General features: G+C 39.6%; 1 protein-coding gene across 1 annotated transcript; it reads right to left on the bottom strand.

Annotated features, from left to right (window-relative positions):
• Positions 1 to 5772: 5772 nt before the first annotated feature.
• On the bottom strand, positions 5773 to 11477 carry LOC126455745 (fibrinogen-binding protein-like). Its single transcript, XM_050091513.1, has 2 exons — positions 10821 to 11477; positions 5773 to 5985 (listed from the first exon to the last, which is right to left on the bottom strand). The coding sequence occupies exons 1-2, from the start codon at positions 11475 to 11477 to the stop codon at positions 5773 to 5775; spliced, it is 870 nt and encodes a 289-aa protein (XP_049947470.1).
• Between the last annotated feature and the right edge of the window lie 2934 nt (positions 11478 to 14411).

The following is a 14411-nucleotide window of genomic DNA, read 5'->3' as shown; positions in this document are numbered from 1 at the left end:
TGTTTGTGTGTTACTGGTCACGTCGGTCTGATGGGGAAATGAGGCCGCTTACGCTGCTGCCAAGGCTGCAGTCCTCCTCCGTCGACCTGGTAGCTCTCCATTCCTTCAGATGACCTCCGTATTGCCGTCTGTCGGCAGGTGGAGTCTCTTCTGCATGTTCTCTTTGCATAAACAAGCTCTTGGAATTAAAAATCTCCGAGGGGCTTGGCCGACATACTCTCAGATGTTTGCCGTCTGAGTTATCGGCCGTTTTAGCGAAAGACGCGCGGGCTGTCACCCTCGTTTCACTTTTTATCCGTTGTATCAATATGGCGAAGGACATTTAATCTTGGCTACTGACCTCCGCAGCTTCTATAGCGTATGTTGTGGACATTTTTCCATGCGAATTCGTTGTTTTCAGCTGTTTCATTCTGTCGATTGGGCTTAAGGTATAGTCGACTCTAACTACTTTTACTAATTGGTGTTATAAGGTTGTGGCATACACCTATGACCTGAGTCATTTTTACGCCCAAAAAACAAATACAGTTGTGATAGTACATCACGGGGCACTCGGTCCAAAGTCTACTCCAATTTTTATTTTAATGTCTTAATGCAGGCTACTATCTTTCAATAGTTTGCAAAGAGTTCTATAATTTTTAATGTAATATTTCTGCTTCTTTGAAATCATCAATGGTAACTTTGATTTATGGTTTATAACTGATCACGGAAATTATCGCGTCAGATATGTTGATACTCGTGTAACTACAATTACCATTTAATGTTTACTTTTCTCTGAAAATGTTTTTTCATGTGTTATATATTCTTTTAGCGTTACAAAAATCCGAGTAGGATGTCAGTATCAATGTCAGAATTGTTTTAGAATTTCTGTCTGAGATACGCAGTTTATATCTTTAATACTTGAATTTTACCTCAGCATAACAGTTCTGACAATTTAAACTTCCGAATAGGCTATAAGTAATCAAAGGATGATAAATTTTCATAACTATGTAAGTTTTAAAGCTTTGTTTCGTCATTATATATGAATACGAATTCTTTAATAATTTGATCAGCTTTTCGGTTTTTTTTACGCAACGTGTGCTCACAATCGAAGTAGTGATGTCCACACTTATACTGCTTCTCAGTGTATTTTCATTAGACATGTATGTCTCGTAACACAGTTGTAATTACTGTTGATCAACTGTTCCGTTTCTTTATTAATCGTGAGACTGAAGTCGAACATTATAAAATTATAAATGTCTAAGACAATGTTCAGATGTGTATTCCATAGTCTACGTGTTATTTGCCGACATTTTAGGGTGCAAACTTCAACTGTAGTATTAGACACAAGGCAAACAATACTGTGCTGTCAAACACACGACCCAGTTCAGTACTGTCGTATCTGATACTCGGTATTAAACGTTGCTAGTTACACTTTAGATAAGCCTGATGTAACGTGTGGCTGTTCGCCGCTGACGTCACCTGTCTGCCTGCAGGTTCCCGCCGCCGCTGAGCCAGGCTGGGGCGCGCTGCGGGGGCGGACACGCGGCACCCAAGTGCGGAGCGCGCTCTGCGGTCGTCGCTGTCACAGTTCCTCACAACACGTGTTTATGTATAGACAGCGACTATCGCCTTTATCCTTACTGTTATATTTTTGTGTGTCTTAAGCAAAAGAGTGCCTGCGTGGCGGAAATGGTGATCGCTTTAAATCTACCAGCCCCCGTCAGCTGCCATATGGACGACTCCGACAACTGTGATTTGTATATTTCGGAGTGCCACTGAACTGTAAAATAAGCCTCGCTGCAGTACAACGTATTATACGTTTCCATAACGAATGACAAATAAGGTATAATGATGTGGTAGTGCTTGTAAGTGCACGCTACTCACATGACTCGTTGCTTTCTCTCGAAGCAGTGCTCCACAATACAAACACAGCCACTCCTTGCCTGACATAACTGCACAACCACAGTGCAGTGGGATGATGTGGTCAGGGATATCAGCTGTCCAGTTTGGGACACTAGCTGTCTTCACATACAGTGATTTGCCACTATCTCCGTACTCCTGTCTGTATTAGCGAGGTAATTCCTCCCTTGTAACTGGATTCCATTTAATTAAGGTAACTTTTTGAACAGGCTTAGCGGAAAGACTTCAGTGAAATGAAAGGTTTTTACCTTTGCCAGGTATGTTCGACGCATAGGGCACGTATGAAACCGCGATTCATAGTTTAAATTGTATTATAATTTCGTAGTATAAGTATATAACACTCTCTGTTGTAACAGACAGCCAGTGGTAATACCCAAGTGAAATTTTTGCATTTAGACTCGGTTTGTTTTAATGCATATATAGGGTACACAGCGTAATCGTACTATAAAGTTTGTTACATAGACTTTCACATCGATGTGTCTCAGTTCCACTGAACACTACAATATTCGTTTCTGGTACTGATTTCAAATTTTTGTCACACTTTACGAAAGAGTTCTGACGAGTTGCACTTCTCTATAAAGACTTCACAAACGGAAAACAGATGTGGTCAACTATGACATTACACTGTTACATTATTGTCGTAACACTCAACTTTTATCTTTCACTACACATTTTAAACAATATAAAATATTTGTAAAGTATTTTAAAAGCTCTAAACCGTAAATATTTTGTATCCTCACCAGTGCAGGTAGAAATGCCATTGAATTTCACACTGACATTATAACACAAATGGTAAGTTTGTACAAATAAAAATGTAAATACAAATGGTACATTTAGGATAAACTAATTAAATATTCTTACTTGTAAGAGCATTTCCCTCTCTGACAACCACTAATATGGTGTTCCAAGAATACACGACTAGTTACAGCGTAGTTGAGAAATATTTATAGGATGAAACGATTTCACATTTTTTTTATATTTTCCTGGACTTCCGCTGTAAATACAACTGTCTCCTGTAGCGGTCGTCGGTAGGCAGATATGCCCATGTTATCGAAACACGCGTGCCCTGTGGCCTGTTTTGCACGTAGATTATCAGCCGGGGTATACAAAAGTAATTTCTGATAGGGCAGAGAAGTGGACTGACATCGAAACAGTTCAGAGGCGGGTTGCTGGATTTGTTACCGGTAGGTCCGAACGACACTCACGTATTACGAAAGTGCTTTGTGAACTCAAACGGATATCCCTGGAAGGAAGGTGACGTTCTTTTCGAGGAACGCTATTGAAAAAATTTAGAGAACAGACATTTGAAGTAGCCTGCAGAATGGTTTACTGCCGCCAACATATATTTTACCTAAGGGCTCATAGGTTATGGTATGTAGGCAGTCGTTTTCCCTTCCTCTATTTGTTAGAGGAACGGGGAAGGAAATGACCAGTAGTGGTCAGGGAACCTCCGCCATGCACCGTACGGTGGCTTGCGAAGTATGTATGTAGATGTAGACTCATTTCCCTGTTACCTGGGTGAAGAACTTGAAAACCGGCATAGTGTATTGGAAATAGGATGACAACGACCTGATTACAAAAGGAATCTCCGTTTGCACTAAACTAGCTCTCGTCTTTTGTTTCAGTCCAGCTGAAGATGGTCAAGAAGCTATTGCAGCTTCATGATTTTTCCAATACGCCTTGCTTTGTCTATTTCCTTCCCCCCCCCCCCCCCCCCCCCCCTCCTCTGTTATTTTCCCTTTTCTTTCCCGTATTCTGGAATTCGTCTTGTCTTTGAAACGTTTCCATTGTTCTATTTTATTTCTGTATTTTGTTCTGTCTCAGATGTTGGTTTATACCAGTTTCTTCTAGATATTTATGCACTTTCCTAGGACACTTGGGTTTGCCATATAAGTTTTTGAAATGTGGGACTTATTTTCAGTCTGTTAGGACACATTCTTTGGCTGTGCCTGTAGAAAATTTCTTTTATTGTCCTAATTTCTTTTGAAACTGTTTTCTAAGCGTTCATATACGTGTTATTTCTTGATTTAATACCTTCCTCACAATCATTATTTCGTTTTTCCTGATTTCATCTCCTTCTATTGACTTTTTGAAATTAATACGATGCAAACGTGCGTTGGCCATATTACGGTCTTGTAACGATGCAATCATTCGCTTGTAGAATATATTATAAACATCTTGTGTGGAACATAATGGTAAGTCCATCTTTCACAGTCATCTGGTGACTTTTTCCAGGCATTTATGCAATAATTTCCCCAAAATATTTAAATTTCCACAATGAAAATTTCACTCTGCAGAGCAGTGTGCGCTGATGTGAGACTTCCTGGTTTCCTGGCTAATTAAAACTGCGTGCCGGAACGAGACTCGAACTAGGGAACTTTTCCTTTCGAGCTAACCAAGCACATTCGGTAAAAAACTTGCCCGCGAAAGGCAAAGGTCCTCAGTTCGACTCTCAGTTCGGCACAGTGTTTTAATCTACCAGGAAGTTTCATATTCAGATCTGTCTGTTCTTCTGATAGTTCCACACTTCACGCTTAATTTATTGTAACAGTCATGGTGATGTCACCACTTTTCCTCGGAAGAACTTTCGTCCTTAATTTTCTGCTACTGAATAATATAAGGTATTGTGGTCCATACGGTGTGTTTATCGGCAGTGTGCAGAAAGTACACAGCGAAACCTGGCGCCTATCTCAAGAACAAACCACTGTTTTGTGCCATAGCTCTCATATGCAGCAAGCACTTGAGTGTCCATTTTCTGGTTATGAACCACTTTCGGTAACACTCAACCTGCTGGTCATGTATGTCTACGCCACCCATATTGGCATTGTACTGGTGAATTACAAAAGGGCAATCTGCATCAAGATAGTGACCCTCCTGCTTACACCACCTTTGAACTTTACATTTTGCCTCAATGCCAGCACAAGTGGATGCTATCACGGCCCTCTGACCGTCCTCCCACTCAATAATTACTACAGCTTCATCTGCTCTAACATATGAATGACACTCTCCTCTTTTCATTCTTCCCACTTTCAAATTAACATTCTTAATTCTGTTTACCATTATTGTGCCAGTAGCATCCATTCCTTTCTCCTTAAGCTTTGCTAAGGGAGGAATTGTGGTAAAGTACCTATCACAATAAACAAAACTTCCTTGTGGGAGAGTCTGTGTTAGTCGTAAAATAACAGAAGGGCCTAATCCAAATGACTTATCACCCAGAGGTGTAGTAGCCCCCTGATAAATTTCAAAATCAAACACTATACCTGATGCTGTGATCATAAAGTTTTTAAGATCTACAAGCCTTGGTTTTCCTTAAACATATTGCTTCAGTTTCCAACGCCCAGTGAAAGGGATCATTTACTCATCAATATTGTAGTAGTTAAAGCTGCGAGGCGAACTATGACATCTTCTTACTGTATCGATCACTGGCTGAACTTTCCACAGTCTATTAGTTTTAGCCTCTTCAGGTGGTTTTATTGTATCAACAAAGTGTACGTTATTCCTGAGTGCAAGGAACCGGTCTCTAGACATAGTGTCACTAATAGCTAATAAAGAAATAGATTTCTTCCAGTACATGGGTAGCCTATGATACCTTATGCACCCTATCATTAAATTTATCCCAAAAAACACCTTCAGTTCATGAGCTGTAGTCCCTAGGGATTGCCCTGTCTTTGCAACACTATACATATTTGTATATTTCGCTGCCGCTCCAAAAAACTTTTCACTGAAATATTCACAGATATATTCAGCAGGAGTTCCAATTGGTGAAGGACTCTAAAATTAAATAGAAGCTATTTTAGTAAGAAAATGGGAATGATACACGAAATAGGTACCTCAGATCGCACCTCTTTGTCACTGACCTCAACAGTACTGTAATTAATGTTTGGTGGCTGAAACTTCTGAACAAAATTTGATCTCCGAAAAAGCAGTGGTCTTGACACCTTCTGTGACACTGTGTGAACTCCTGCGCTCTTCAGGAACTTCTTCAGCACTCAAATCATCATCAGACGAGTCGTCTGCCTGCTGAACATTTGAAGGAGAAGGAACAAACTCGTCTCCACCTGATGAGATGCCACTCAAATCCGAATCCTCTAATACAGAACGGATTTGATTGTCTGATAAAGCTGCATACAATAACGGGAATGTGCATAAAAACTTTACCATTCAAAACTGTATGAAAAGCAGTAATATAGGGAGGCCAATGACAATCAACAACCCCCCTCGAGCATGAAGTTACACAGTCAACACCTAACCCGCACAATCGTGCTACTATAAATTTAACGCACAATTACTGTGCAAAGATATAAAGTTACTAATAATTATCAATATCACAACGTTGTACACACTATTACAAATAACCAGATCAAGCAAATTAATTCAATTCAATTTAACTTAATTATGAGCTACTAACCAGGCGCCGGCATAATGCTATCTTCTCGATCAATTTAAACATGTGCTGCAATCTGTTGGCACCGAATGGCAACATAAACATGAGAAACTCGTAGTGCACAACCTGCACGATCGTTCCAGGGCGGTTGGAAGCAAGGAAAGAGATTATTTGTCGTAAAAAAATAGAAACCGAGCGCGCATGATCGTGTGGGTTCGGGTGGAAACGGATAAACCTCCACTAAACAGAGGGATAGGAAGTGTGACTATTACTATGAAATGATATTCGAAGACAAGGATTTTAGAATGAAGTATGTATTCAATAACACAGAGTAAAACTTCGCGTTGTTGTTGTTGTTGTGGTCTTCAGTCCTGAGACTGGTTTGATGCAGCTATCCATGCTACTCTATCCTGTGCAAGCTTCATCATCTCCCAATACCTACTGCAGCCTACATCCTTCTGAATCTGCTTAGTGTATTCATCTCTTGGTCTCCCTCTACGATTTTTACCCTCCACGCTGCCCTCCAATACTAAATTGGTGATCCCTCGATGCCTCAGAACATGTCCTACCAACCGATCCCTTCTTCTAGTCAAGTTGTGCCACAAATTTCTCTTCTCCCCAATCCTATTCAATACCTCCTCATTAGTTACATGATCTACCCATCCAATCTTCAGCATTCTTCTGTAGCACCACATTTCAAAAGCTTCTATTATCTTCATGTCCAAACTATTTATCGTCCATGTTTCACTTCCATACATGGCTACACTCCATACAAATACTTTCATAAACGACGTCCTGACACTTATATCAATACTCGATGTTAACAAATTTCTCTTCTTCAGAAACGCTTTCCTTCCCATTGCCAGTCTACATTTTATATCCTCTCTACCTCGACCATCATCAGTTATTTTGCTCCCCAAATAGCAATACTCCTTTACTACTTTGTGTCTCATTTCCTAATCTAATACCCTCAGCATCACCCGACTTAGACTACATTCCGTTATCCTCGTTTTGCTTTTGCTTTTGTTGATGTTCATCTTATATACTCTCTTCAAGACACTATCCATTCCGTTCAACTGCTCTTCCAAGTCCTTTACTGTCTCTGACAGAATTACAATGTCATCGGCAAACCTCAGTTTTTATTTCTTCTCCATGTATTTTAATACCTATTCCAGATTTTTCTTTTGTTTCCTTTACTGCTTGCTCAGTATACAGATTGAATAACATCAGGGATAGGCTACAACCCTGTCTCACTCCCTTCCCAACCACTGCTTCCCTTTCATGTCCCTCGACTCTTATAACTGCCACCTGGTTCCTGTACAAACTGTAAATAGCCTTTCGCTCCCTGTGTTTGACCCCTGCCGCCTTCAGAATTTGAAGGAGAGTATTCCAGTCAACATTGTCAAAAGCTTTCTCTAAGTCTACAAATGCTAGAAACGTAGTGCTGCCTTTCCTTAATCTAGCTTCTAAGATAAGTCGTAGGGTCAGTATTGCCTCACGTGTTCCAATATTTCTACGGAATCCAAACTGATCTTTCCCTGTAAAGAATTCGCGTTAGTATTTTGCAGCCTTGACTTATTAAACTGATAGTTCGGTAATTTTCACATCTGTCAACACCTGCTTTCTTCGGGATTGGAATTATTATATTCTTCTTGAAGTCTGAGGGTATTTCGCCTGTCTCATATATCTTGCTCACCAGACAGTACAGTTTTGTCAGGGCTGGCTCTCCCAAGGCTGTCGGTAATTCTAATGGAATGTTGTCTACTCCCGGGGCCTTGTTTCGCCTTAGGTCTTTTAGTGCTCTGTCAAACCCTTCACGCAGTATCGTATCTCCCATTTCATCTTCATCTACATCCTCTTCCATTTCCATATTATTGTCCTCAAGTACATAGCCCTTGTATAGACCCTCTATATACTCCTTCCACCTTTCTGCTTTCCCTTCTTTGCTTAGAACTGGGTTTCCATCTGAGCTCTTGATATTCATACAAGTGGTTCTCTTTCCTCCAAAGGTCTCTTTAATTTTTGTGTAGGCTGTATCTATCTTACCCCTGGTGGGACAAGCCTCTACGTCCTTACATTATCTCCTTAAATTTCCACATTTTTGCAGTTTCTTCAGCTTTAATCTACAGTTCATAACCAATAGATTGTGGTCAGAGTCCACATCTGCCCCTGGAAATGTCTTACAATTTAAAACCTGGATCCTAAATCTGTCTTACCATTATATAATCTATCTGAAACCTGTCAGTATCTCCAAGCTTCTTCCATGTATATAACCTTCTTTCATGATTCTTGAACCAAGTGTTACCTATTATTAAGTTATGCTCTGCACAAAATTCTACCAGGCGGCTTCCTCTTTCATTTCTTCTCCCCAATCCATATTCACCTACTACGTTTCCTTCTTTCCCTTTTCCTACTACCGAATTCCAGTCACCCATGACTATTAAATTTTCGTCTCCCTTCACTATCTGAATAATTTCTTTTATTTCATCATACATTTCTTCAATTTCTTCGTCATCTGCAGAGCTAGTTGGCATATAAACTTGTACTTCTGTGGTAGGCATAGGGTTTCGTGTCTATCTTGGCCACAATAATCCGTTCACTATGCTGTTTGTAGTAGCTTACCCGCACTCCTATTTTTTTTACCCATTATTAAACCTACTCCTGCATTACCCCTATTTGATTTTGAATTTATAACCCTGTATTCGCCTGACCAAAAGTCTTGTTCCTCCTGCCACCGAACTTCACTAATTCCCACTATATCTAACTTTAACCTATCCATTTCCCTTTTTAAATCTTCTAACCTACCTGCCCAATTAAGGGATCTGACATTCCACGCTCCGATCCGTAGAACGCCAGTTTTCTTTCTTCTGATAACGACGTCCTCCTGAGTAGTCCCCGCCCGGACATCCGAATGGGGGACTATTTTACCTCCGGAATATTTTACCCAAGAGGATGCCATCATCATTTAATCATACAGTAAAGCTGCATGCCCTCGGGAAAAATTACGGCCGTAGTTTCCCCTTGCTTTCAGCTGTTCGCAGTACCAGCACAGCAAGGCCGTTTTGGTTAGTGTTAAAAGGCCAGATCAGTCAATCATGCAGACTGTTGACCCTGCAGCTACTGGAAAGGCTGCTGCCCCTCTTCAGGAACCACACGTTTGTCTGGCCTCTCAACAGATACCCCTCCCGGCTATCTGTATCGCTGAGGCACGCAAGCCTCCCCACCAATGGCAAGGTCCATGGTTCATGGGGAGGAACTTCGCATTACCTTCATACATAACGTTGGTCTGAACAGTACAAAGCTCAACAAAGTGAACAATGATTTGAAAAGTGGACAATGTTAACAGAGAATTTCCCTAAAAACCAAACAACTAAATCAGTTGATATCTTAATACATGTCTCAGAGAAGTGTAGTGGTCTCTCGCTCGCTCGCTCTCGCGCCAACTTGTGGCCAAGACACGAGCATTTTATCACGGCTCTACATTGGGTATGACAGAACCCAAAAAGCTTTTGAAGTCTCGATAGGCGTTGATGTGCAGTGTCTTGGATTGGAGACCATGGAAGTAAAGTTCGCGGAGACGACTCCCTGAAATCAATGTACATCAATCAAAAAATTAAATTCCAAACATCTTAAGATACGGCCCTTCGACTTTCCAATTCTAAATATTAACACGTTGACTGCTAGGGGGCCACTGGTGATCAAAGCACAGCCTTAGGCGGGTGTTCTACTACCAGATTTGCATCGACAAAGAAATGTGGTCAAATGTCATCAAATTTTCCTTGACTAAGATGTGTGACGTGTCGCAAATGGGGGTATTAAACTGTCAAATATTTTCTTGAGAAAGATATTTGACGTCACATTTCCTCCGCAGTGTCTACCACAACTGCATTGTATTTAGATTTGGAAAGGAGCAGAAGAAAAGAAAGAAGAGTTGTAGTTGGGTGAAGCCAACAAAATGTGTTACGGTACCTGCAAGTCGGCGATATAAAGTCGTGTGAAAAGCGAATAATTGTTTATTACATAATATAGTCATTAAGAAATATTTTCGTTTCGTCGAAAGTTGTTTCTCCCTTACATATTTTGGGGCGCATCCTGGCCGCACTTTATGGCTTCTGCAGTGTTTTCTTTGTAGGTCTCGCTTCATATTCTATTTTCCCTTTTCGGGATACCGCAAGTTATTCAGTGCCGTCTCTGTCTCACAATTTTCTATAGATTTCGTTGAAGATGGGGACGCACCACGTAAATTCCGAATCCATGCTGATAGTCATGAGATGTCACACAACTGGTGCATGCTGGCGCTCCAAGCGATTTCTCTATGCAATAAACAGAAGCGGACGTCTTTCTTTGATTAACGCAAGGCGCTAGATATGATCGAAGAACATTTGCCCAAAGCCTACATTCTACAAAGTTCCTTATTACGCTATCTCAAATTTTGACAAACTTTGATAAAGAAAATTTGATAGTATGATACCGGCCTTTACACGTGACGCCATGTGTTCAGACAGCCACAACAGTGCCTCACGCGTGACGCTAATGCCTGTCCTGGCCGTGAATCATCATCATCATGATCATGATCATGATCATGATCATGATCATGATCATGATCATCATCATGATCATGATCATGATCATCATCATCATCATGATCATGATCATCATCATCATCATCATCATCATCATCATCATGATCATGATCATGATCATCATCATGATCATGATCATCATCATGATCATGATCATCATCATGATCATGATCATCATCATGATCATGATCATCATCATCATGATCATCATCATCATGATCATCATCATCATGATCATCATCATCATGATCATCATCATCATGATCATCATCATCATGATCATCATCATCATGATCATCATCATCATGATCATCATCATCATCATCATGATCATCATCATCATGATCATCATCATCATGATCATGATCATCATCATCATGATCATCATCATCATGATCATCATCATCATGATCATCATCATCATGATCATCATCATCATGATCATCATCATCATGATCATCATCATCATGATCATCATCATCATGATCATCATCATCATGATCATCATCATCATGATCATCATCATCATGATCATCATCATCATGATCATCATCATCATGATCATCATCATCATGATCATCATCATCATCATCATCATCATCATCATGCATGCAGTTGTCAACGTGTTAATGTCCTCTCATCTAGTCTTACGACATTTCGTCGTAGATCAGAGAGAGGTAATGTGAGGCACAAGCTCACAATAGGCAGAAAATGCATTTCACGCACTCACAATTGACATAGTAAATTTTGTCCATGGATATACACTCGACGGACAAGGTAATGTGTCTTATAGTTTGTAGTCTCTACCCATGGGGAAAACTAACAAGTTTCTCTCTGATTTTCTTCTTGTTGTAAGGCCCCGTAGTCGACAGGTTTTTGTGAACTTCCGAGCAATGACCTCGCTTAAAACTTATTGACAGTGGTTTGCACCCCCCATGTGGCTGTACGCCAGATGTCAGGAAATGTCGACTCGAACTGTGCAGACTGTCGCTGGCCGTGTGACGTCAGCGACGAACAGCTGCTGGGCACACTGCGTGTTTACATGCGGCTGGCCGAGGAGAGTGCCGTAAGTTGTGGACCGCTGTTCAATCCGCCAGTCGCTTTGCTCCTACCTTCAAATGGAACCGAATACAGTTGGGAAATGTAAGGTGGTTTCGTGCGCGCAATTCGGCAGTGACGGAATCCCGAACCGCGTGGGCTTCCAGGAGAGCGGAACACAGCAGTCGGGAAAACTAATATTCGGACATCGCCTCTCCAAAACTCGCCACGCAAAGCCTCGCGCAATCATGAAAAACCATCACTTCAGTATACGGCAATAACAAATGTACAGAGTGGTGTGACTGACATTAGAATACTATGACGCAAGACACACAAATGACAAAACAAGAATTAGAACGAAATGAAAGCATTAAGAATGAAATAGACCTTTACATTAAGGTTGTTATATCCGAACATAAAAACATTATGCTTGTTAAAGGACACAAAAATTTACAGAAATAGATGATATAGATGATGATATAGATGATGATATAGATGATGATGATATAGATGATGATGATATAGATGATGATGATGATATAGATGATGATGATGATGATATAGATGATGATGATGATGATATAGATGATGATGATGATGATATAGATGATGATGATGATGATATAGATGATGATGATGATGATATAGATGATGATGATGATGATATAGATGATGATGATGATGATGATATAGATGATGATGATGATGATGATATAGATGATGATGATGATGATGATATAGATGATGATGATGATGATGATGATATAGATGATGATGATGATGATGATGATATAGATGATGATGATGATGATGATATAGATGATGATGATGATGATGATATAGATGATGATGATGATGATGATGATATAGATGATGATGATGATGATGATGATATAGATGATGATGATGATGATGATGATATAGATGATGATGATGATGATGATGATATAGATGATGATGATGATGATGATGATATAGATGATGATGATGATGATGATGATATAGATGATGATGATGATGATGATATAGATGATGATGATGATGATGATATAGATGATGATGATGATGATGATGATATAGATGATGATGATGATGATGATGATATAGATGATGATGATGATGATGATGATATAGATGATGATGATGATGATGATGATATAGATGATGATGATGATGATGATGATATAGATGATGATGATGATGATGATGATATAGATGATGATGATGATGATGATGATATAGATGATGATGATGATGATGATGATATAGATGATGATGATGATGATGATGATATAGATGATGATGATGATGATGATGATGATATAGATGATGATGATGATGATGATGATGATATAGATGATGATGATGATGATATAGATGATGATGATGATGATGATGATATAGATGATGATGATGATGATATAGATGATGATGATGATGATGATATAGATGATGATGATGATGATGATATAGATGATGATGATGATGATGATATAGATGATGATGATGATGATGATATAGATGATGATGATGATGATGATATAGATGATGATGATGATGATGATATAGATGATGATGATGATGATGATATAGATGATGATGATGATGATGATATAGATGATGATGATGATGATGATATAGATGATGATGATGATGATGATATAGATGATGATGATGATGATGATATAGATGATGATGATGATGATGATATAGATGATGATGATATAGATGATGATATAGATGATGATGATATAGATGATGATGATGATGATGATATAGATGATGATGATGATGATGATATAGATGATGATGATGATGATGATATAGATGATGATGATGATGATGATGATGATACACAAAACACCAAGTCCCCAACCCGGTCGGGAATCGAACCCAGGACCCCGTGATCCAGAGACAGCAACGCTAGCCACTAGACCTCGAGCTGCGGAAGTATGTCGATAGTATTACAATGTTCCAGGACCTGCATGAGAAGCACAGTTTACTTCCGCTGTACATTTTTAGTAACAATAAGATATTTCAATCCTAATTCTTAGAAAATAGTATTTACATAAAGTAAAATAGTGGAAAATAGTAAAATGTCTCATATTGTAGTGACGGCAAAGGAATTCACAAACTGCTAAATTCCTTGCCTGGCCAACTACACTCCCATGCCAAGATGTTGGCGTTTACAGTTGTGTGTGTTTGATAGCCGCCAATACAGATGTGGATCGCACATCGTACTAAAATACCAGCTCCATTATTAAGAACATTCCAGATACACGGACATGTTTCCACATGAATCTCTGGTTACATCAACAAAGAGAGAGATCTACCGAATTTAATCAATACTTGAATACTCGCTACAGGTGTTCAATCAATAATTAAATATTCGCTACAGGTGGTCGTAACTCTCCTGTTCCTCGTCATGTCTCCTCCAACCTTCGTCCATACGAAACGCAGCAGTACAATCCTGAAAATAAGTTGGCACTCGGTGAATGCTTCAAAGT

Source organism: Schistocerca serialis, chromosome 2, assembly GCF_023864345.2.
Source record: "Schistocerca serialis cubense isolate TAMUIC-IGC-003099 chromosome 2, iqSchSeri2.2, whole genome shotgun sequence".
Lineage (NCBI taxonomy): Eukaryota > Metazoa > Arthropoda > Insecta > Orthoptera > Acrididae > Schistocerca > Schistocerca serialis.
The sequence above is the reverse complement of the archived record's forward strand: the minus strand, read 5'-3'. Positions and strand labels throughout refer to the sequence as shown.